This window comes from Urocampus carinirostris, chromosome 2 (genome assembly GCF_059441175.1).
Source record: "Urocampus carinirostris isolate Australia breed hairy pipefish chromosome 2, RoL_Ucar_1.0, whole genome shotgun sequence".
In the NCBI taxonomy this organism is placed as follows: Eukaryota; Metazoa; Chordata; class Actinopteri; order Syngnathiformes; family Syngnathidae; genus Urocampus; species Urocampus carinirostris.
Window position 1 is genome coordinate 36,450,769 of NC_142350.1, and position 26,184 is coordinate 36,476,952.

The window sequence follows — 26,184 nt, forward strand, 5'->3', positions numbered from 1 at the left end:
GGGTGGTGATGACGATCACTTATTTTGTGAGCTGAATGAAAATTAGCATATGTAAATCTATTTGGCTTATCTGATGTATTGTTTATGCTCAATTTGTTTTTGTCTTTCTTTGGACCTGCATATTAACAATGGTCTTGTAGCACAGAAATAAATCATGCACGGTAATTCTGGGAAGCTGCCTGGATTAGCCTCACGTATATTGAAATTTCTGCAACATTTTCATTGATTTTGTCTTAGTTGCAGTCCAAAGTCAGAAGTTTGAACGTTTGTTTGACGATTTGTACACAACACATTAGGGCTGCACGATTAACCGAAATCGAATCGACATCGCGATGTGATGTAGTGCGGTTGTGAAACCGCAAAGCACTGCGTTTTTTTTCCAAATTTTGTCGTGAGTGATGGAGTTTTGGCCAACCACAAATGTTACTGTTGGAGTTTTAAAAGTGCCCACCAACATAGGCAAGTTTTAATAACAACACTAGCCAATAAAGGCCATTCAAAGTTTGCAAGCACAACACTATGCCACACCCACCGTGTGAGCTCGTTGAGTGTCATGGCAGACTTCGTAAACATGGTCCCAGAGTCAACAAACGAGAAGGAAATGAAGCTTGCACCGTAGAAGGGCGGTACATCACTTGTTTGGACCTAGTAACTCACTGAGGAGCCAAGGGGGCGCCAGCCTGCAAAAGTTTGGAAACCATTGGGTTAGATGCTTAAATATGAAAGCGCACATCTGTAAGCAGCACAATGGGAAAAGCAATGAAAGGAAGCTGACTATTTGGAATTATTTAATATGTATTCATGGACACAACATAATGTCACATAATTCAGATATTTTTTAGGCCAACAGAGAAGGCCTTACAGACCCTGAAGACCCACCACTGCCTAATAACGTCAGTCCATTCCTCAGGCAAGCAACATACGAGCATAGCTTGTAAACGCACGAGAGACGGCAACAAAGCACTCTAGAACTTCATAGATTTTGGTGAGTGATATAAAATTTCTTAATGTCACAATTGAAATGCAAATACATCTATCTATCTGCGTGATTAAGTATTTGTGCTTCGCCCTTTAAATTTGTTAATTTCCATATGCTATGTATAGAGTTACGCGTTACACTTAAAGGATTATATAGTTTAAAAACTTGTATTCTGATCTTAAAATATTCCTTTGATGTGAAAATATCCATTGTGACTCTTTTGTTTTGTTGGTACTTTAAAGACCTGAAGACCAAGTACAGAGCCGATAATACACGGCAACTCCGATTTTCTCGCTGAACAAGTCTAGTGTATTGGTTGATTTCTCTGGGACATTCCCATTTTATTTGCTATCCCTTTGGCAAAAACATAACAGTTGTATAGTTATAGTGTAATTCCATGCTTTTGGCGAATAACACACAAGCACAACTTATAAACAAACGACGCGCACTTATGGAGCAAGGAGGAAACGAGCACAGCAGTTTGTTAATGTGACATGAATGAAACCTGTTGTTAGAGTAAAAAAGTTCAATGCGGAAGCAACATCTATCTGCTTACTAATTTAATTAATGCTTTACTGCTTGCAGTTAGATTGCTTGTAAATGGCATGTCTATATGTCATTAGTTATATCAACGATTATTTCAAATTTCTTCCAAAATCCAACTTCATAGACCCATCGGACTCTTCTCAGCATGTCACCGCGGAATCTTTTTCCAGAGTCTCATGTAAAAGCATGCTTCTCACACTTGCTCCATGTATTCTTTCACTCCTTTCAATGAGAAATTGTAAATTTGTCTCAGGTTTTACACAGTGTATGTTAGAGAGTAAAGAGGAGACTGATGGGGGAGGGAGGGTCTGAAAAACAATGGCTTGCCAGTCTTTTATCCCCCCCAATATGCTAAAATTATATGTATTAGATGATTTTTCATAATGTACTACTTAGTGTTTTTGTAGTTCAGCGGTTAGCACATTCGCCCGATCCTTGAAAGGTCCCTGGTTCAAGACTGGTTGTAAACATTTGTTGGCCTGAAAAGGGTTGGGTGCCACCAGGCTGTACTTGCTCAAGACACCCCCGCGTGAGGGGGGGAGGATTTTGTACGGGAGTCGGATTTGGGCACAACACCGGCGCGCGGTTTTGGTGCGGCTTCCGCTCCACCGCCGTAATGCATAATAGTCTTTGAGATCCCGCCAGCAAACACGAGCTTTAACGTGCACCACGAGCACCATGCTAAGCCGGGAAGGCTCTTGACTTATCTGCCCGTACTGAGTGTACTGGTAACCCACGGCTGCCACTGCTGGGTCCACGCGGCTTCCGCTTCACCGCCCCCTAACCCCCACGCGAGGGGGGGGAGGATTCTGTACGGGAGTCGGATTTGGGCACAACACCGGGAAACGAGAACGGCGCGCTGTGCTAGGGTCGTTGGCCGAGGGGGATTTCCGCAAAAAGTAGCGACGCCCCTTCCAAAAAAAAAATTACAGACCGCGAAGTTCTGAATCCGCGAACGTCGAACCGCGAAGTAGCGAGGTCTCACTGTACCTGTATCCATTTTTTTTCGCTCGCCATTTTTCTCAAATAATAGGATATTTCAAGTCAAGTCATGTTTATTTGTATAGCCCTTAATCACAAAGAGTCTCAAAGGGCTGCACAGACCACAGATTATTCCAAACGAGACTATTATTACACCATCTCCTGATCTAAAACCTACATGAGGGCAATTAATACACAGATATTGTCAACATAAAATGTAGGTTATTCATATGCTATAGAAGTATGTTTTAAGTTTAGATTTTAATATTTCCACTGAGGTTGCCGATCAAATCTCAGGGGGAAGAGCATTCCACAGCCCCGGAGCCCGAATGGAGAACACTCTCGAACCTGTGGATCTCTTCTTGGCGCTTGGGACCACTAGTAAACCAGCATTTTCAGAGCGAAGGTTCAGGAGTGAAACATAAGGGGAAATTAAATCTGAAAGATATGAGGGAGCAAGTCCATGCATGATTTTGTATAATACCAACAGAACCTTAAAATCACATCTTAAGCTAACAGGGAGCCAATGCAGGTTAGCTAAAATCGGTGTAATCTTATCAAAGTTTGTCTTAGTAAAAAGCCTCGCTGCAGCATTTTGTACCAGCTGAAGGCTCTTGATTTTGGACTTTTGGAGACCGGAGAGTAGTGCATTTCAGTAATCGAGACGGGATGTAACAAACGACTCAGACAGCATAGGGTGAATTTTAGCAACTTCATCAAATTGAATAAATTAAAAAAAGCAACCTTTGAGCAAGCTGAATTGCATTACTATACTGTGTGACTGTCATTCATTTCTATTTTAATGCAAAATTGTTCAAAAACCACTTTGATTAGATGGTTTATTTATAGACCAATAAATATAGCATGTACTTATGAATGTCCGCATGTTTAATTCTTAAACGAATATCATTGCTTGTATTCTAAAAGAGAATCTCCATTATTTTGTCTGAATGTGCAAAAAATGCCAGAGATATAGCATTTTATTTTTCTTGCATGTATTATGGTACTAATTTCAGGACCATTCGTAGATACAAAAAATATTTTTTTTCCTACTGGCTTTTTGGCTACAGTTTTTGAACCCAATCAAAAAGTTTGATTTAAATGACTGACAGAAGCATCAAAAGTTATTTTGGGGATGGGTTTTATCCGAGGCTTTGGCTTCCACCCACCATCTCTTTTTTCTTTTCAGGTGATTATTTTTGTTATGTAATGTTTGTTGCTACATAATTGAAAAGAAAAAAAAAACAGTTGGGAAAAATACCAATTGCATTCCTAAATATGTGCACGGTACAAGAAAATTGCTTGCCTACCATGGGTATTTTAACTTTACCTTATAGCCAAAAACAAAACTGACTCAATGCAAATGCATACAAAGTAAATATATTTGATTATATCTGTTATTCAAAAACCTAAAAAAAAAATCCAGGCGCAACAACACTTGTATTAGGCACATGCTAATTCCGAAAATCAAATTTAAAATGCAATTTATATCATGATTCAGAACATAGAACATTTCCATTCTTTTTAAGACAAGCACAAGGCACAAATTTACACGATGAAGTTCTCATTAGAGGCCTTAAATTCCCAAGGAAACTAAAAATCGTTCAGCTCAGACTTCACTGTTAATCTTAGCGAAACAGTACTGTAAAAATACCCATTACCTTCCTAAATACGTGCACAGTACAAGAAAAATCCTTGATTTTCATGAGTTTTGCAACTTAATGGCCAAAAAAACAACACTGATTTCATGGTAATGCATAGAAAATACTGCGTATCAACTGTTTGTCGAAAAAATACTCGGAATTTAAAATGAAACTCTTCACCTTTAGATTAGGCCCATGATGCTAATTAAAAAAAAATCTATATTTCAATTTATATCAAGATTCATACAGCTGAGCATTGTCATTCTTTTTGAATCAAGCAAAAACCCAAAAAGGCACAGCTTTGTTTTGTAGTTCTCATTGGAGGCATTCAGTTCTCTAGGACAGTGGTCCGCAACATTTTTGTACCACGAACCAGTTTAATGTCTGACGATATTCTTGTGGCCCAGCCCAGTAACAACATTGCTATAAATAATGATTAAAAAACAATAATAATTAGCCCTAAACCACTGCATATTCAATAAACCACTATGGAGCTAGATGACATAGGATAAGGAATTAGTTAATTCTCATCAGCACACAATTTTTCCCTCACAGTACCACGTTGTACAATGTTTTTTGGGGAGGGCTGAACTCTTTCCCCTAATGGCCCATCACAATGCTGTGCAACATGGCACAGGGAGTAAAAATCGTGTGACGATGAAATAAAATGCATTGCCTTCTCGTATTTTAGCCAAAATCCTAATAACCTATAATTCGAGTTCGATTCCAGTTGCATCCAATGCTGAGCAAAAGCTGTCAGCTATTTTTTTGGACCGATCAATTATTGCTCATACAGTAATACACAACCGTAAAGCCTTGTGTTAGACGCAAATTGTTTGAGTTTTTTTGTGAATAAAAAAATGTGTGTATACACAAATAAATATGGTATAAGCAAAAAAAAAAAGCAACTTTTTTTTTCTTTTCAATGCGGCCCGGTGCCAGACAACACACAGCCTGTCCGCTTGATGGTTACAGACCACTGCCTCAGGAAACTAAAAACGGTTCCATTCAGACTTCGATGTTAATCTTAGCGAAGCGATACTGTAGCGACATGGGGTTGCGCAGCAGCACCGTTCCTCGTTGTTCTGCCGGCTGATTGAGGAGCGCGCTGACGAGGCCGGCGACGCTCACGAATCCGAGCGCTACCCCGCAACCCGCCGAAAGGGAAAAGTCTGCCTGAGTCACCCAGCCGAGAGTTACTCGGGAGCAGTGCGAGGTGATGCTCGGCAGAGGGTTTGGCCACACTCCCAAAACAATGTCGGAACCGGATAAGTCGGCCTCTCCGGACGTAGACCTGTCTTTGACTTTGTCTTTTTTCTTGGAGGACTTGATCTTGCTTTTGAAGTGATCCTTGTGGGGAGGCTCCTGGGCACCATTACTGGCAGGACCTTTGTTCAAAAGCTTGAGGTCGTCGGCGGTGGGCACAGACACCATGGCGTGGAGCTCGGGTTTGCCCTTCAACAAGAGCGACAGACGAACCCAAACCAAACTCATCACGTGACTTGCGAGGAACGTCTTCTTTGCCAGGTGGTCCAGAGGCGGCGTTTCGCCGACGCGGTACGACCGCTGACCCTTTGACGACGTAGGTCTGCACCAGCTAGAGAGAAGCCTCAAGGACTTCCTGTTCCTGAGGAAATTAAATTGTAGGATTAGGAATCAAAAATGCACATTTGTATATGTATGCAATATTTTCCCATGGAATTTTGTGGGACCCTAGTGGGGGGATCTTGGGCCATACTCCCCCGGATAAAGATTTGGTATATTTTTAATCCAAACGCATCGATTTGAAGCATTTTTAGAGCAAAATAAAGAAGCTTGATCTATGACAAATGCACGCTCTTGTAAACTGTTAAATCATAAATAAACCAGTTATGAAAGGCAATAACACAGGAAACAAGGCATTGTAAATGAGACAGGAGTTTATGCAATGCTCATTTTTTTATTTGACTTAAATCAACTTGTGTTGTTCCGAACTTTTTCACGGCATCATATTACTGGGTAAAGAGATAAAATTACTAAAATGAGTTTTAATTCAATGTAATACTTCTAGCCGTGATTTCATAAATGACAGTATTAAATATCAGTACCACTTACATTGAGATTTGTTTATCACCCACGAGCAAAACGAGTATGGTGATAATGTATTTGTTTGGAATCTAAGTATATATATTAGACATAGATATATATCTCCACCTATATGTCCACCTAAGTAAAGTGGGAATGAGTTTAGATTTTACAACCAACTTTCAAAGGCTGTGTGGATAGGTTACTTAAGATGTGAAAAGTGCCCCAAAAAAGCTGACTTAGCACTTATATTGTTGACTGGGCATTTCATTCCCAAGGAGACATTCCACTCTCCTAGACTAGAAAGACATTGGATCTCAACACCATCTTATACAGACAGTGAAGTAGGTTACCCCAGATGTGAAAACTGCCAGGAAAAAAAATCTGCCATAGCATTTTTGTTTTTTTTGCTCTATCAAATTTTGGGGGGAAAATAAATTCTGCTCTACAAATGGTGACTAAAATCTTGAATGTAGGTACAATAATGGTTTTGTGTCTCAATGGCACACAGAATATTTTTGTCGCAATCCTGTTAATACTAATTCAATCAATATTGACCGCTGCATCAAGTTGATAAAGATTGAAAGCCTCTAACACCTTCCACAAACGAGTATCTCAATCGCGGACCAATGAGTTATTTTTCTTTGCTAGACATTTCCCCGCTGATTTTTTAAAAATGAGAGGAATAGACATGAATGGTTTTTATGGCTGTTCAAGCCTGCTGCTTAAAATCCGGTGCGACAAAAACAAAGTTGAGAAATTTAATCACTCTGCAGTACAGGTTTTTCAGTAAAAAAAATTTGGGCAATTTCATAATTCAAAAAACACAGTGAATTTAGATACGTCAACATGATTTGATCCGAAAAATTACAGAAGCCATAGATGAACATTACATTCAAAAATATGCTAAAAAAACTACCTGAGGACAGTGAAGTGCATTGGTGGCTTCATTTGATGTGGCATTTTCACAGACTGCATCGCGTCGCCCGGCAATGCACCTTCAGCTTTTCTCTCCTCTCCATCACTCCCAATAAGATCCCACTCCTCAGCCAGCTGTTGCCATGGGCAACTGAATGGAGCCAGGCATCCATGTTTAATGTAATTGGTTCTTTTGGCAGGCGGCCGTCTATAAGAGAGGGCAAACGGCAAAACCCTCGTTGAGCCAAAAATCCTCCCAATTTAGGAGACAGAGTACTGAGACAGTAGCTAACTGATGATGACGACGACGACGATAAAGGCGGCTTTATTTGCTGCACGCTCAAATATGTATTAAAGTGAAAAGGAGGACAACCACGACGTGCGGGCTACATAAGGCCCGACAAGGCTTTTTAAACAGGCCCGCTCAAGGAAAATGTACAAAATAGCCCTATGATTTACAGTAATCCCTTGCTACACTGCGGTTCATCTTTCACCGCCTCCCTAATTTATTGAATGTTATCATGTATTGTGTTCTGCATTCTGATTGGCTAATCCCCAATTGCAACCTGGAGCTTTTTAAAAAAATGAAAAACAAGATGGGGGGAGGGAATAAATAGTTGTCATCCAGTTTCTTTAGAACATGGATGCTCACACTTTTTTCAGCCTGCAAGCTACTTACAAAATGAGCAAGTCAAAGATCTACCTAAAATATTGCAATATTTTCAAACGTGTAAATAATCATGATTAAAAACACTAATAATTAGCCTTAAACAACTGCATATTCAATAAACCACTATGGATCTAGATGGCATGGGATAAGGAATTAATTTGATCTCATCAGCACACAATTTTTCCCTCACAGTACCACGTTGTACAATGTTTTTTGGGGGGCTGAACTCTTTCCCATAATGGCCCATCACAATGATCTACAACATGGCACAGTGAGTAAAAGTGCTGTGACGATGGAATAAAATGTGATGGAAAATTCTTTTGTTAAATAATTTGCACAGAAATTCTTTACATACCGTTCCTTTTTTGTAGATATTTCTGGTTTAGCGCAGTTAAAAAAAAAAGGTAACTTGATATCAAAAGTCAGCAAAAAGTTAGCTGTAAGAGCTTTGACAAGCAATCCATTCGTTTGTTAGCAACCCTACAAAAGAGGCAAAAAGTATTTCGTGTTATTTCTGTAAGTCTCAGACTGATAACTATTTTTTGCAAATTTTCATTTTTTCAGCTCTAATGCTAATAAGCAAAAAAGCTGTTTGTGCAAGTGCCATGATCCGAAGATCAAAAAAATCATTCTTCATCTGACTGGTTGCTCTTTAAATAATCTATTAACGGGATTGGTGATAGGCTGACTTATTGGTCATCCATTTGGCCACCCTGTATGTCAATCACAAGACAGGATGAAAATGAAAGGCTGATATTTTAACGTCAGTAAGTGATCAATCAATGCTATCACTGTGAGCAACCAGTAGATCACGATCGACCTAAAAAGCACACCTGCTGTAGGAGTAATAACCGAATAAAACAATAACATTTTTTAAAGGCTGCAACAATGTTTAGAATGAATATTAAATAAGTAACTTTTTTGCACCAATCACTTTTAAATTTTGATCTAAAAAAGGCTTTACTTTTGCTTCTAAACAGCATACTATGTTTTTTGTCTGTTATGGTTTTTTATTCATTTTCGGTAGACGATAATTATAAATAAATAAAATGCGATCAATGAATGTTTACAGGTACTGTATACGGTACTTTAAACGCTGGGGCTTCTAAAAAGTTTGTTCTTTCATTTTTGATGTTTTATAGTTTTTAATCGTGTAATCAACGTGTATAAATAGTAAAAAAAAGAAAAAAAAAGAAATATGGTATTAAGAATTAATGTCTACTGCACTCAAGGCCAAAATTCAAATAGCAGTCTTTATTTTTTTGTACTTGTTCTGTTTAATCATGTGTTTAATTTTTTTAATCAAGATATTTATTAAATTCCATGCAAAAATGAGTCCTCGTTAGCCGTGTAGCATTTGGGGCTTTTCAATGCATAAAATTACATTACGTACTTTCAGGGACACTGTAATATTTGACTACTTGATGTCACTATATAGCGTAGTGCTACAAAGCAAAAAAAAGAATACAAACTATGGAGGTACAATGTCACCAAAACTCTCAATTTTTTTCTTTTTTTTTCGCCCAGCCTTTTGGATACCCCTAGCACCAAAATGGGGGACAACTATACCATCTCCCTCTAGCGTGAGCCTAACGATATATAAAATAAGTGCTCATTTCTTGACTTACGAGTATAACAAAAAATGGATCTTTGTATAAGAGTTCATGTATTTTTTCATATTATTTAAATACATTTTTTTTTTTTTTAAATGATTATTTTACTACTTAGTAGGTGCTAAATACAAACTGTCCCTTTAAATAAAGGACATAGTGTATATGTATGTATATGTATTTATTTATTTTTCATCATGTAAATTATTGGATTCAAGACTATCAGGATGTATAAAAGATAAAATCATCTCTTTTGTCCTCCTGGCCGGGCCCACAGCATATTTCTTTAACCCATTGCGGCACACGATTCAAAAAGATTGCCCACTCCTGCTCGTCATTCCTCAATTAACCTTTTGAACTTTTCTAGCAGCTCCGACTCCTGCTCATCCTGAAAACGAGCTCCTGCAGGGCAGTCCGGGTAATCGTGCGGGAAGCGAGGAAGGCCTTTATTCTGAGAGTGAGTCCCGCTCATTTTCAGACCTCCGATGCGAACGCCTCTGTAAACCTGCCAGTGGGACAAAAGCAACAAAGGAAAGATAAGCGCTGCGTTCGGAGCTTTTTCATTGAAAACCAAAACAACTCGCTAGCTTGAATGTTTTCACAAGCAATGTTGTAACAAAACGCACGGTAATAGACCCATTTCCAGCTTAAGTCATCACTGAATCGGCACAGGATGCATTGCGGGTTGTTGAGTCAAAACAGAGGAAGTAGGAGTTTGAATCGAGCGAGGGAAGATTTGTATGTTGAGTTGAATTATTTAAGAGCCGCTATTTTCAAAAACAAAATTCCTTGTTGTTGTGTATACAGGTGCACAAATCACAGTTTTAAGGAACACAACTTTTCTTTTGCAGTTCCCAGAGGAAACATGACTTTTCAAAAGCACCTCAGGATTGGGTAGCCGTGAGCCATTAAAAAAAACTGACTGGACCGAGGACATCATTAGTAATGCCCAATAAGTGTCAGGGAATTACTCGTGTTTTCTATCAATGTCTACCATAGTTTGCTACTACTTGTGCAAGCTTGTATATTAAACCATCGCTATTCAAACACCTAGTGGTGGAAATGTGTATTTCTTACGTTTTGTATTTTATTTTGTGACCCACCTGTCATGCTGTAGCCAGCTTAGGGTGTGTCTTTCAGACATCAGGAGAAAAAAAGCACATTGCGAACAGCAGGCTCCAAGCTTAACATTAAAAACTTGGAATTCTAAACCTGTAATTGGTATAATGGCGGCGCCCTCTGGCTGCGGCTGCATCGACTCGCTACAACGGGTCAGATGTATCGACATTTCGTTCTGTGTACATTGTTACAAAGAATGACAATACAAAGGAAATTATTATTATTATTATTATTATGATTTATATAAAACTGGCAGATGGCAGCTTTAATACATTGTTAGTGCTTTTTGACTGCTTTAATAAGATATTCAAGTTCACTGTTGTAGGTAGATATAGTCTCAAAGTAAAATGTTTAAGTTCAAAGTTTTTCAAAAATTGCGATTTGTTTTTTTACAGTAGAGCAAATTAGCCCAGCACAAAAATTTGTTTCAGATAACTCACTTTGCAATGGAGGGATCGACTGCGTCCCCTTTTGGACAGTTCCCGGTTGTACTAATTTACCATGTACCACAATTAAATCTGATAAAGTGTTGAATGCAATTTAAATATCCAAAGCAACGTAGTGATAAAATAATGTTCTCACCGTACGTAATTATGTCGATTGGAGGGACATCCTCAAGTACAGAACAGCACGCAAACGTCTCACTTCTTTGGCTTTCTAACAAGTTTAGCAACTTCAAACACTGTCATCCAATACTGTGAGTATCAGATATCTAAGACTACGCCCATTGGGGCTTGATCTTATCAAGCGTCCCTAGTCCATATAAAAAGAGGAGCTTATCAATAGTTCACTCTCTTTTCTACTGCCTCGCATACAGCCGCGTCAAGCCTGCACTGATGCCTATAGCACCTGGGGCATACGTTGCGACCATCTGGAGCACGGGACAAAATCTCTCCGCAACAACAAGTAAGAGGAAGGTTTTAGGTTTAACACCATGTTTGCTGATTCTTGGGACTGAGCGTTTCTTCTGTACAAATTGACTAGCATTATAGCGGGTAACTTTTCGTTTTGTGGTAGTAACTACCAGTAACTTTCAGCAATCGAAAAATCTCCGGCGCCCCTCCTTTTCTTCTATCATTCATTCTGTGTTAATAAATTGTGTGTGCTACTGTATTTCATTAAATCAATTTTCTTGGGATTAATAATTCATATCAGAGCTCAAAGAACTTCAAGTAGTGTGTGTGAATGGGTAAGTGTGAAAAAGGGCTATATAAATGCAGACCATTTTCCATTTAATAATGTAATTTAATTCTTATCAGTCTAGGAAATTCTAGCATCCTTAAGAGAAAAAAAGATTTATCGTAGAGCACCAGCGACACCTTGTGGCAAATTCTTATTACGGATTGCAGTAAAGAATAATACGTTTCAATCCTAACGATTTTCAAAATTAAAGCTAGAAAAAATCCCTTCATCACTTAAAGGCATACACCACACTCAAATCTCTTCAGTCTTTTTTCAACAAGGATTAAATCAAGCTCGCTAATTGATAAGCCAACCAAAAAGGAGCAAGAACAATAATATTGTTATTCATGTATATTTTGTGTAATATATATTAAACAATAAAACGTTATTATGTTAATAATTATTGATTGTATTATCATTCTACCAACAATAACGATGTATCTAAAGTGGGTGCAAGCCAAGTAAAGTCAATTCTTCTAAAGTTCACTCAAGTGTGAACTAAGATACTGTAAATATGAATTGGTCATCTTAGCCACTATTTTTGTCCATTTAACTTGCAGCATAAGAGGTATTATACACGTTACTTACCAACTATTGACCGGTGATGTATATAAGGCAAAAAAGTCACACACAAAAGCCCACTAAAGTAGCTCGCACAATCTATGGGTAGCGCAAATCTATAGAACGCATTTATTGTTAATTTTTATACGCTTCTCAATGTGCAGATGTGAGACCCAATGGTTTTAACTAGTTCAAACTGGGTCATGCGTGTAAACGTGCTTTTAGATAGGACGGCAACAAGCAAAGACAGGTCACAACAACCGTGCAGGTCACTCAAGTCTTCTAACATTTGAGAGGCTTAATCCAACAGCTACGTCACATTTGTTTACAAAGAAAGTGGTCTACACTTTAGTGGCGGCTCAAGTTAAAGACAAGTTAAGCTCACAAGTAACAGGATTAAAGGTTGAGAGATAGAAAACCAAAAAGAAAACCGAATCACGCCGGCTCACACATCATAGAGATCTGCGGTCTACTTTACTGACCAGGGGGATCCAAAAGGCCATTCCCCAGCCTTTAGGTAGCAACAGGTCCCATCCGGCGCCCCAGGAATTCATTTCGTGTCCCAGCTGCTTGCCAGGCTGGTGAACCAGCAGGATGGGAACTCGACCCTGCAGGGGCACGGGGCTAAGCCTGGACCCGGGGACCAACACCTCCCTCCTCATGCGGTTCAATTCCTGTGACAAACATAAGAAATTACAGCACCCAACAAAGACAAAGACACAACGAGATTTTCCCATACCTGCTCTGAAATTTTATTCTCTGTGACATTGTTGCGAACGGACAGTTCCCACAGGAAACTCTGACAACAGGGTCCCGGAACGCCGCGCAACGTCAGCTCCTTTCTCTTCTCGTCATCAGTCTCTGCAAGAAACATCACACAAACGCACACAAGTGTGCCTCCTGTGTAATCCACCACTTTGACAGAAAGCCCCAAAACAGGCTTCTTGCACATTCTGGAAACTTCTCACTTTAGTAGGTCGGCATTAAGAATGTGTAATATGATGATAAATAGTTTCCCAACCTTTTTTGGGATAAGGCACAATTTTTATCGTTAAATAAAATCTTGAGGCACACAGTTTGTCCTAAAAATTCCTTAAATCCCTGAAAAGCTTAAATTATGTTGTCTAAATTAATTGAACGTTTTTCCTTATCCAGGGTTCGTAAATCTGTTCCATGGCCAAATTCAAGCACTTTAAGGACTTTCAAAGCTCACTTTTCAATTTCTCCAGTACTATTAAAGGGAGAAATCCGGTGTGACTCATTTCTTTTGTAGCCCCACAAATATATCTATGATTTACATATGTGAATTGTAATCTTGTGTGCGCATTCGTCAAGACCTATGGTATTTAGATCTTCAGTAAATCGCTAAAATATTCTTTTGAGACAAATTTCTCCCCATATAGTTTTTGGCTAAAAATCACAGAAATGCTTCCCATGATAATTTACCACTGGCAAACGCTACCTTATAAGTGGGGTGCGGCATTTGAAAAGCTGCAGTCATGAATAATTAATACGACAAAGCTCGTTTTCAGCGAGTCGGAACGCAAGGCAGACGACAGCACAGAGAAGCATGGCATGCTAGCAGCTTCCCCATCAACGTGCATAGGATCGATGAGCACCGAAACAAAATTATTTGTTCTTCAGTAAGTGTTTTATTTTGATAACGCTGCTGTCAGGTCGGTTAGTTGTCAGTGAGAGAAGTTTGTAAGTTACAGCGGCCGCTTTACTCGCACTTTCTTTGAATATTGTCACCGCGGCCTCGTAAGCACATGATAAAAAACAAGTACAAGCGAAGGTGGCGTTTCCTCATTAAAGTAAAACTTTAATGTAAATTAACATCCTCTATATACCATTATCCCTTACAAATCGGAGTCTATTTCTATGTGTAGTACGTGGCTATTGACTTCCTAATAGATGGCCACATTTTGCATCCACTCTTACAAGGTTATTAGTATTTTTAGACATCTTGATGCCATAAATAGAACTCTCTATCATAATCGAGACCCTTTTCAGATAAGTATGCATAATAAGGAAGAAATGATACGGCTATACTATCAAAAATAGCGATTAAAGAGTCGCTCGCTGTTGTTCCGTCCGCCCTATATGCTCTGCGTGTGATACATTGATACCTAACTATGGTGGGCGTGGCTTAGCGCTCTCTTGGAGGTATTAAGCCAGGAGATGGAGGCAGAGGCGCTTGAATGAACTCTTCCTTTTTCATCTTTTTAGAGGTTTGTTCCACCAATAACAGGCCCAATAAAAGTAAAATAACGCATAAAGCCTCTTTGAACTCAGTTAGGCATTGCTAACAATTACTTAATAGTGAAAATATCTAATTTTCAGCTTTTTAGGGGCACCTCAAATTCAGCACCCCAAGACCCAGAATTGACATATAATCCTTGCACTAATACAGATTTCTTAGTGTCCTGTTTAGGTGTTGCATACAGCTGTCCACTTCATTAGTACAATTCCAAACAAACTAATGCCAGCTAAACACGGGAAGAAATGCAATGGCAAAGCGAAATCACCAGGGAGCAGTGTTGGCGTCATTTTTAAGCAGACTTATTGTAAACATGGCAACAATTCCAAACATTTACAAACACAATCCAAAGTTCAAGCCATTTTCAACTCTTCAAACAGAACATTAAAATTCAAGCATTTTCAAGGACACACCCTGAATATCATTTGTGGCCACTGTCGCTCAGGAGGTAAAACAGGTTATTCATTTAGGTTAATTATTTATTCATTTTTCTTCCCTACAATAACACGTAGGTACTGGTACAATTGCTTTTTTTGTTCCGTTTTCAGAGTTCTTTTTTGTTGTGCGTACATAGGGGTTGGTTGTTTTCCATGTTATATCGTCACCCTGGATCCTGTAAAATGTTGTAAAAACTGAAATTATTTTGTGTTCGGATCCTCGGTGAGGAAAAATCACTCACCACGAAAAAAGATAATATTTTGCTGGCATTTTGGATTTGACTACATTTATAACCTGCTTTTCAAGTTTTACTTTGTTTTTGTTCTAGAAAAATAACAAAATCATACATTTAGAATAGAATATGCCTTTATTATCATTGTTACAACATGGGATATGCTGTGACAACGAAATTTAATGAGTGAAAATTATCTGCCAGATTAATGAAAACAATATTGTTTACTACATTCTAATTATTTTTATTAAAATAAGAAAATAACAAAAATCAGTCAAATTATATACACATTTTATTCATACTGATTTAAAATTTACAGGGAAATGTTAATGGGACATTGTGTAATATTTGACCACCAGATGTGACTGTATTGTGCAGTGCAACCGAAAACAAGTGCCACAAAGAACAACGAAGAATACAAACTAGGGAGACTCAAATTGACCAAACTGGAACATTTCTCTTCTCATTTTTTGCCAAAAAGTGGTTGTTTTTTTGGGGATACCCTTGACAGCAAGAATGCAGACAACTACGTCAGCTCGCGTTAGGCAGGCCTCAGGTTATATCAAATAAACCAAAATTTCCTGACCTACGAGTATTTTAAAAAAAATGCACATTCATGTGATAAGTTTGTATATTTTTTTTCCTCGTTATTCAAATTTGAGGTAAGATTGGGCCTAAGAAAAATCCAGCCAGCGGTTATAGAAACCCGAACCAGCTGCACCCAAAAACGTAACTGATTTGAGGGGCTGAGCCCGAAAACCCCCCAGAATTTTCATATTTCATTTGTGAGGACTAGGAGATATTTTTTTCTCTCACCGTTTTTTTTTTATTTTTTTTAAACTATGCACGCTTGGCACGCGTCTGTCATTGTTCCTAGTTTATTTTTCTTTGCAGAGGATCCGAGTGATGGATTCCGTCCCCCTTCTGTGCAACGCAGCCTGCGGGGTGCTCGGCCAAGTGTGCGCACGTGGGCTGCGTTGCACAAAAGGGGGACGGAATCCGTCGCTACCGTGTGGATCCTCCACAAAGGAAAAACAGGCTAAGAAAAATGACAGGCATGCATGTATACATAAAAAATAAAAAGTCAGCGAGAGAGAAGCCAGGCACGGCCCCGTTGTAATGATTGACATTTTAGGCCCCACCCATCCCGAATTCCTGTTTGGGCTCGGACTTAAAGTTTTACTTGAAATTCAAATCACTGTTTTTTTTTAACGAGTGAAGTTTTTTTTTAACCACGAGACGGCACTTTTAAATCTAATAAGTTCATTAAATAAACTGTACTCATGAGCTTATAATATATGAAAAAAATATTTGCTGCCACCTACTGTGAGAAAATATTGATAAATATTGAGTAAAAGAACAATATTTTACTAGTATTTATTTAGCAATGCAATCTTAAAGAGTTTCACCATAAAAAATAAATTATTAATTATATCTCCTTATATTACCTCATGAGCAGATGGTCATTAAAAAAAATATAAAACTTTTTTAAATCACAATAAACTTCTGCTGCCACCCACTGATATGGGTGGATGTTATAGCTACTTGGCTGATTGTTGGAAGAAACCAAAGATAATGTACATTAGCATCTTTTTTTACCCAAAGATAAAATTCACTAATTTCCTGCGGCGCACAGGACAAAGTCTCAGGGAACGCTAGTGTGCCCCAGCACACTGGTTGAAAAACACTGATAAGATATTGAAGGACAAACATAATCTCAAATACCAGAAATTGCGTTTGATCGAGTGTGTATAAAGCACATTTCATTCTGTTTAGTTTCCAGCAGATTTCCCCAGATTGGATGCAGGGTATATTTTTATCCATAGCACCACTAACCGCATTAGCAACGTGGCTTCTGGGAGACAATGTTAAAGTCAGGGCCACTTCCTACTTAGGTATTTTGTATTTTTCGTATTGCTTAGAACAGCAGCGCGCCATTGACTTTTATTTTCAGTAAAATAACATTGAGTGGGTTTCCTGAATGTTCTCTGGTTGATTAATGGTAGTCAGCAAATTCAACTACAGTTGGTGATTTGCTCCTGGCTCTGGCTACATCCAGTGGACATTTTTAAAACTGCAGATTGTTGTTTGACTCATTTTTCTCCTGTGATTTTTAGCATTGTTTCACGGGCCACATAAAACGACGCGAGTTGAAACATGTGATGTGCATTATTGAGGAAAAACAAAAAAATTTAAAAGAATTGTGAAAAAATGGATTTGGATTTTATTTTGTAAAGGGCAACCTGACCTTAAAAATTATTTGCCAAATTTCCAAGAGGCCATCACATACTCACGTTGTTAAATGAGATGAGCAAACACAAAAATTCAAACACATTCTAAATAAGCCAAATTGCCAAATAATTACTATACCATATGTTTTCAACCAACAGACAAGAGCATCCATCTGGGGCATATAATAGAAAACCAAGTGTCTTCCGGAATCGTTTTCTCCTTTTCCACGCTGCGAGGAAGCGGGAAAGAAAAGTGGGGCACTCTCCCCTCGCCACCGAGCAACATTTCTATTATTTACACATGAAAAAAGGGTCACACTGACAGATGCAATTTTAAAAAGCCCCGACACGAGCCGGTATTAGTCACTGGTGCCGTTTAACGAGTGCTGGGTCCTGCCAGGATTCGAACCTGGAGCATCTGCATGGCCGAGCAGAGGCCCCCCCAGGAGCACAGGACCGGACGTGCACTGTCAAAACGGCCCCAGGACAGACCCGAACGGGCTTGAGGACATAATAAGAACTGAGGTACTCCAATTTGGATTTCACACGTATAGGTAGTGCCGTGTCCACTAATCCGAATAAACAAAACTCACTCCTGTTTGGAACTCTCATCTTGAGCAAGGTCACGGGATTTTCAATTGGTTATCTTCGTATTCTGATTGCTATATAGCCATACTGGCGCAGAGACATATTAACGTTGACAAGTTTGTTTTGCTAGCTGACAATTAAAAGTCAAGTTCCTTTTTGACTATTGGAAACACGCAAAAGGAGGTTGCATAGGATGCCAAGGGTTGTTTTTTAATTTGCCTATTTTTGCTGGGGGTATTATAAATTATATTGTAATTGAACATACTGTTCACCGTCATTTTACAAAATGTTTGGTTAGTGGTGTGCCGCGAAATTTTTCCAATGTAAAAAAAACGTGCCATGGCTCAAAAAAGGTTGAAAAACACCGATTTACACTATCATGCACCCTTTACCTCAATGTCACTATTGGCCAATCATGTTGCGGATTTGCAGAACCTTTAGGGAGAATCTGCGTTTTGTAACCTCAGAGATCTAATAAAAAGGAAGAGCTCAGAGTAGGACCTTTCCAACAGAACCTTTAGAATCCTAAGAGGGTTTTTGTGCAGTCTTGTCGTCCTTGTAACCTATATGCATTGATGTTATTTTGAGTGTCTACTAAACTATAAACCTATCAAATGTCTTCCTCCATTAATTGACGTAAGTGAGTTAAGAAACCTTCCTTTTAGACATCATCCTTCCGATCTCCTCTTTCTTCCACACAGTCGCTTTACTTCCATATCCTTGGATGGTGTTATGAGTGCACTGCAGGGAAGAGGTCTAAATATAGTGGAAGCGAGAACTCTTGTTGGTGATAGGAATGATTGGAGAGGTGTTGTAAAAGGATGGTGGGATGTTTAGACGTGTTCTAAGGGATGGGCAGGACACCCGTATGATGCGGCAGGGGTAAACCAGTGAAAGCTGTCGGGCCCTGCTGTTGAACAGAAGAGTGTGTTGTGTCACCCTGACCCGAGTGACATGGCCGCTTTCGTGTGTCCCGTTTCATCTGGAGAGACGAAAGCATGACCGACTTGGGTGCCGAGGTGCTTAACTTGTTTGGGCGTTTGGGTTGGCCATGGTCCAAAATTTTGTGTGTGTGTGTTTTCTGCTACTTTTTCCCTTTCTAATTTTCTTTGTTTTTGTTTATGTGTTTGTCTTGCTGTCGGTCACCTCTCTCGAGGGATATGACCAGGGTAGATAGATAGAGGGAAGGAACTATACGGCAGGGGCGGCAGTGGCTCAGGAGGTAGAGCGATCGTTTTAGGATTAAGGGATCCCAGTTCGAATCCCGGCTTGTCCGTGTTGCATGCCGAAGTGTCCTTGGGTAAGACACTGAACCCCCAATAAGCAGGTTAGCGCCTTACATGGCTGCACAGATCACGGCCGCTATTGGGAATTGTGAAGCACAATGTAAAGCGCTTTGGGAAGTCATTGACTTGAAAAGCGCTATATAAATGCAGATCATTTCATTTCATAACTATACGAGCAGGAACTGGACAAATGTTACCTAAATTCAAAGTCACAACTTACAGTTTGCATGAACTAAACAAAGAATAATGATATTAATGACAGGCCCAATAAATCTAATTTGATAAATTTACCAGATGAAAATGGTCTCAAAACCAACTTGAGAATAATTTTGAAATTTAGCTTTAATCACAACTAAACTGTTAAATCTGAGTTAGAGAAAATGTGTTTTTTTTTTGCACAAGCTTCGAATGTTAAAAGGGACAGTGTGTATTATTTGACCACTAAATGTCACTATCGTGTAGTGCAATCACAAACAAGTACTAAAAAGCGCCAGGGAGAATACAAAATACGGAGACTCAAAGTGACCAAACCGCTCCATTTTCCTTCAATTTTTGTACAGCCTTTTTAATGTTTTAGGGTACCTGCAGCAGCAAGATGGCGGACTATGTCGGCTCCCTTTAGGTGAGGCTCATGGTATGCAAGATAGATGCAAATTTCTTAACCAATGAGTATTTTAAAAAAAGGAAAGTTTATATAGTATTTCACGTGTTTTTGCTTATTATTTTAATCTTTTTTTTTTCAATGAATTACTTTTTTACCACTGGGAGTCGCTAAATGACACACACTGCACCTTTAAGCAAAACGTATTCGATTGGATATTGTCTAAAATATTTACACATAATGCATATTTAAATCTTGTCTTTTGGAAATGACGATTTTAGGGAATAATTTGCACATTTCGGTCCCCTTTTCTTTCATTTCATACTAAAACAAGTCAGAAATGATGTGCAGATTGTGCCCTATACATAACAGTCATCCACTTTTTTGTAGATCAAGTCCTTCAAAATCTATCATTTTCATATTGAAAATAACTATTAATAAATGTTATTTAATAATAATAATTCCTCACAGCAGAGCTTTGCTTCAAAAAAAAACAAATTGTGGCCGCAATAGACTACATGCATATTTTGATAATTTAAAAAAAACATCGCTTCCTGTTGCCAGGAATATAAATTAAAAACAGCTACAAAATTCTTAAGTTGCTCCTAAACGGAGTTAACAATTCACGTTTGCATCCTAGACATATATATTTATAGTATGCCAAGCCTTGCATATAGATGTAAATCATTTTTCTACAGCTACTCAACAAGTAATTGCGATCAGGAACGCATAAAATGTCCCTTTTGGCAGATTAACCAAGGTCATCTTATTAACCGAGGAGACAAATTTGCGATTGATGACTTAATATCCACACTAAGTGACATGCACCTAACCCACAATTAGCCTAGGTTATAATTAGCAGCTCGAATATCCACCTCAGTGGCTGTAGGACAGACTTTACCTTGTATTTTTTTCGAGCAGGGCATAGCTTGGACCCTCTTTGATGGAATATTGAGCCTGGGGTCATCCACCGTCAGCCCTAGCACGGTTCCAGGGGCGATTTCGCCAGTTGAGAAGATGCCTGGATGAGCAACAGCAAGAATCAGGGTTCGTACACCTTTATCATGGCTGAATTCAAGCACTCTTTAAAGGGATTCACAAATTCGAAAACCTACAAAATGTGAGAAAATAGTACCGTAAAATTCAGACTATAAGCCGAGACTTTTCCTCCGGCTTTTAACCCTGCGGTTTATGCAATGATGCTTCTAATCTATACATTCTCCCCTAACGGACGCCAGTAAAGGTAAGAGTGAGACAGGTGGAATAGATGTGTCGAGAAAGACGCAAGTTTATGCAAGTCAACGCTTTATGCATGAATAAAACTAGCATTAACAGACCCTCATCAAGTAAAAGGTGTAAATCGAAAGGGGAATGCTAACCACCATATGTGGAATAATTTTACGAGTCTATTTGAAAACGGAAATAATGTGGCGAAACAAACAAATTACAAAAAAAGCAAAGTCCAACCAGGCAGAAATGTTTAAATTAGTATTTATCTGTTGCCATTATTGTGTGTTCTGAAGTAAATATTTTACACGGTTGGATTCTATGGATTGTTGTAGATGTAATGAATATATTTACATGGATACAGAAGACGGCCAGGCGACACAATAATGAGTTACCTAGGCTTTATAGTTTTCGGGTATCTTGTTTCAGACTGATTGTGAGGTTTCTCTGATGAGTAGATTTTGAAATAGTCATCATATCTTGAATCCCAAGAGTTTAAGCTTTCCAATGATATCTGGCATTGTACAGACATGTATTTGTTTATCAAAAGTCATTAGGGGGTTAAAGTACTGTATATTACTAGAACTCTTCTGTGTAGTCTACCTTTGTATATATATCTCACGTTTCAATGTGGGCTTATAATCAGGTGCTGCATATGTATGTACAAAATGTTTTTTCGATACTGGGTGCAGCTTATAATCAGGTGCGCCTTATAGTCCGAATTTTACGGTACAGGTTTTTTGCATAATATCTATATATGCCATTGGTATATTCCAATTTGGATCAGAGAATGCATTTTGAAAACAGGCTGTCTTGTCTTCGACTTCCTGAGCTCTGATGTCATGTAAAGCAAACCAGCACCCTACTTAGCAAGCCAGTCACCCTTCTGGGTTACATGTTAACTAGTCGAAAAGGTTTTGAGTGTTTTAAGCCAAGTTTTGGTAGTTTAAGAGGAGAATGGCTAGGGGTTGTGTATGAGATGGGTTCATCAATGGAACAACAAATGGCGAGCAGCCAAAATGGGGCAGACTAGCAAAAATAACACATACAGAGCTAAAAGGGGCTGAAGAGGCCGGGACACGGCAGGCTATCCAGCTGCCATAGTGAACGAACCGGAACCGATCGGCTGGAAAAAAACAGGAGGCTGGCTGACCGAAAACCTGTATTAAGCAGCCAGGATAAGCCAACAAGAGCCAACAACAGAACATTACCACGGCAAAAAACACGAACCCAGCCAGGAGAAAAAACTGAGCACGGCAGGCTGGCCAGCTAGCCGACTGCTTATGGGGCTAACACCAAAACCGAAAATACTAGAAACCTTTAGGAGCCCGCATATTTACGGGGAGCTATATGGACAATATTATATTAATTGCAAAACAATCAGCAAAAAACAGAGAGGAAAATTCACAATTAAATACTTAAAATGAGTCAAAAAAGGAAAGCGCGCTGTATACTAAGGCATGTACACTTAACCTTTGATTGTCAACTTGGACAAAACAGTCAGAAGTCTCCCACGGTTAGCATAGTTCCAATTACTCCAAGCTGAAATGACCGATATTCATTCACTGATTACTACAATCGTCTGTTTTTTAATGGGATGCGCCGTTTGTTATTCCGGTCTCCAAATTGAAAAAAAAACGGGTCTTTTATAATCCCTTTAAGGACTTTCAAAGCGAAGAAGCTTCTTAGGACAATATACCATGCCGGCTACCATTAATCAAGAGTGGAGAAATGCAATGGCAACGCAAAGCCACAATTGAGCAGTATTGGCGTCAATTTAACAGATTTGTAGAGAAACACTGCAACAAAGTCAAGCATTTACAAGCACTTCGCCTAAAATGTAAGCACTTTTCAATCCTTGACAACACAACATTAAAAATCAAGCATTTTCAAAGATTTCAAGCACCCGCACAAACTTTGGGTATTACCAATAATTAGATTAATAGTTAGAGAGGAACTGTCAGCTCATAACGCCTCTTCCAAGCTCAAAGTTGCTGATCAAGCTGAAATCCACATAAATCGAGCAGTGAGAAGAAAATTCTTTGTGCCTGAGAATGGGGGAAAAAACTAAAAAGTCGTCTGGAAAGGTGAATAAAACCCCAAAAGAACAACGAGAGACATTCTGAAAGATGAATAAAACCAGAAGAGCACAAAGACGAAAATTAATCTTTAGTGTACCTGATGATAAATGGGGGTTCGAATGTCATAATATACATATTGTAAATGTTTCCTTTGGTATTGTGTTCATAGTTACATTATCAACAAATGATTTTATACGGATCTTTTTAAATCAAAAATTAGAGGTGCGCGTTATACACAAATAAATACGGTACTCAACCTTTGAGAGTTTGAAAGACATCAGCCTGCTTCTCGTGCAACGTCATATTCCTCTTCTCTTTGCAGTGATTTGGCCACCAGAAGCAAGAGGGTTGCGATTTGCTGGCTTCCTGAGAAAAGATGAGATAAAGCAACGTCATTTGCTGGCTTGCTCCACAAAAGATTCTGCTTCCCATGCCGATATTCACAGCTCTTACATCACAGTCTGTAGCGGCTTCCAAAGCGTCTGTCAGCACAGAATGGGACTGCGGCCCAATCAGGCGATATCGCACAATCTCCATGGTGAGATCGCTACAAAAGATTATAAAAGGAAAAAAAAAAAAGGTATCACATGCCGTCTTTTGCTAATTAATCGGATGAACCCCATAGCAGGGGTGTTCAAACTACGACGCGGGGATCTTTTGCGTCCCACTGACTTTCTGCAGCCTATAGGGAACACTTAAGACACTTATGTGCCAAGTGAATTACAGTAACCCCTCGTTACGACGCGGTTTACTTTTCACGGTGTGGCTACTGCATAGATTTGCATCGTGAAATTGTGTTTTGCATTCTGATTAGCTAAACAGTCTAACCGCTTATTGTTTGGGGGTACAGTAGATATTTGTAAAAAAAGAACTAAATAAATATAAATACATTATACAGGACTTTGATTTGTTCAATAAACACATGAGCCAAGAAAAATTGTTTAATTTTTTGTTTCAGTGTATAATAAGAGTACTTAGGTGTATAACATTTGAAATAAAAATTTATGGTTTCTACTTCATGGATTTTGCGCATTATGGGTTCTTTTTGGAATGTAACCACCGTGAAAAACAAGGGATTAGTGTAATTACATTTTATTTGCATACAAGTTATACAATCATGCAAATCGATCTATTCCTAGACTCTAAGTCAGGGGTCGGGAACCTTTTTGACTCAAAGAGCCATAAAAGCAAAAAATATTAATTTTATTTTGGGAAAGAGCCACACCATATATTATGAGACAAATTTACTAAATTGCTAAACCCGCGCCCCAGACAAAAGCTTAGTCTTCAGCACATTTATTTTTGATGATTTGATAAAAATTATGAAAAGAGAATAATGCCAGAGCCCCTGTCCCAAATTCAACAAACAGACCACTTTAAACTTGTCTCTTTCTTGCAATTACTCAAGATCGGTTAAACTCCTTTTGACCCTTTTTTTCATACATATTGGTTTCAAAACCAGATGCAAGCATTTATTTTGTAAAAACGTCACAACATTCTGAGAATAGGGAGCCTTATGTGCTTACCTTTGGCGAGAGATGGGAGGGAATGCTTGTACTTTTTGCATAGCTCCACCCATCCCTCCCACTCACCCAATCAAATGACTAAGTTCTCTTCCGGTATTTTGGCGTATTTACAGTTCTGTGGATTCATCATAAAGTATATGAACACTGAACACAGATTATATAGTGAACTTTTAAATAAAGGATTCTTTAGCGTTGTACAGCCAAAACGAGTTTTTTTTCCCCCTTTTTTTGTGTGACACCTTGACTGTAAATTGTAGTGAAAAACGTGACCTATATATACTGCGAAGTGTTTCTTCTGCATTTAGCTTTGGTTTGGCTTTACGTGTACCTGAATAGCATAGACAATTCCGGTTTTGAACAAGATGGAGAAATTTTGCATGCAATCAAATTGGTCTCTGAGCCATAGGTACTCATAGAAAGAGCCATATATGGCTCGCGAGCCATAGGTTCCCGACCCCTGCTCTAAGTGGTTCCCAAAGTGGGTGGTACCGTCCCCCTGGGGGTGGTGGAAAGATCTAGGGGGGAGGGGGCAGTGAGGAAGAAGGGGGCAGAAGGGGGGGCGGCAGTTCGAAGTTTGAACGTTTGTTTGACTATTTGTTCACAACACGTTAGGGCTGCACGATTAACCGAAATCGAATCAACATCGCGACGTGACGTAGTGCGGTATTGAAAGCACTGCGTTTTTTTTTTCAAGGTTTTGTAGTGAGTGACGGAATTTTGGCCACCCACACTTGTTACTGTTCAAAATCTAAAACCGCCAGCCAATCAGAGGCACGTTTTAATAACAACACTAGCCAATAAAGGCAATTCGAAGTTTGCAAGCACCACAAACACTATGTCACAGCCGCCGTGTGAGCTCATTGAGTGTCATGGCGGACTCCATAAAAATAGTCCCAGAGTCAACAAACAAAAACGAAACTAAGCTTGCACCGAAGAAGGGCGGTACATCACTTGTTTGGAACCATTTTGGCTTTGACGAAGCGGAGGTGGAACAGAAGAAAAACGCCTGTTGCAGAATTTGCCTTCGCGTAGTTGCTTGGTCCAGGGGAAACAAGTCATTTTTACCAGCACCTTAAAAATCATCACAAATTACAATACACGGCATGTCAAAAAAGGATTACAACTAAATGACAAAGAAGGTGCTTCTACAAGTGGTCTGAGAGGTAAATAAACCTCCATCAAAGCAGCATTTGCGACCTTCACGCCATATGAAAATGGTTCCCAAAGGCACAAAGAAATAACCAATGCTGTAACTCTAGCTAAAAATGTCTAAGAGTCCAACCCCAAAACTGCATTATTGATTAGAGGTAACACTTTTTATTTATGCAAGTTAATAAGTGGGGACAGGGGGGGTTCTAAGAATTAACTGGGGAGCCAAGGAGGCACCAGCCTGCAAAGGTTTGGGAACAATTGCTCTAAGCTAACCATAACTAGGTAAAAA

General features: G+C 39.0%; 1 protein-coding gene and 1 long non-coding RNA gene across 2 annotated transcripts in view; one reads left to right on the plus strand and one right to left on the minus strand.

Annotated features, from left to right (window-relative positions):
- Nucleotides 1-628: 628 nt before the first annotated feature.
- On the plus strand, nucleotides 629-24,359 carry LOC148371770 (uncharacterized). The gene is made up of 3 exons (XR_015849495.1): nucleotides 629-985; nucleotides 20,831-20,956; nucleotides 23,540-24,359. It is a non-coding gene; the product is annotated as an uncharacterized LOC148371770 (long non-coding RNA).
- The window catches only part of pop1 (POP1 homolog, ribonuclease P/MRP subunit), a 31,863-nt gene continuing 9,549 nt past the window's right edge, over nucleotides 3,871-26,184 (minus strand). Inside the window, exons 9-16 of the mRNA XM_088326347.1 lie at nucleotides 23,671-23,764; nucleotides 23,475-23,583; nucleotides 20,811-20,930; nucleotides 13,013-13,134; nucleotides 12,756-12,947; nucleotides 9,762-9,916; nucleotides 7,133-7,339; nucleotides 3,871-5,776 (exon numbers count right to left, since the gene is read on the minus strand). Of these exons, the coding sequence (XP_088182473.1) occupies nucleotides 5,158-5,776; nucleotides 7,133-7,339; nucleotides 9,762-9,916; nucleotides 12,756-12,947; nucleotides 13,013-13,134; nucleotides 20,811-20,930; nucleotides 23,475-23,583; nucleotides 23,671-23,764 (1,618 nt within the window). The 3' untranslated portion in view covers nucleotides 3,871-5,157. The remainder of the gene's footprint in view (nucleotides 5,777-7,132; nucleotides 7,340-9,761; nucleotides 9,917-12,755; nucleotides 12,948-13,012; nucleotides 13,135-20,810; nucleotides 20,931-23,474; nucleotides 23,584-23,670; nucleotides 23,765-26,184) is intronic.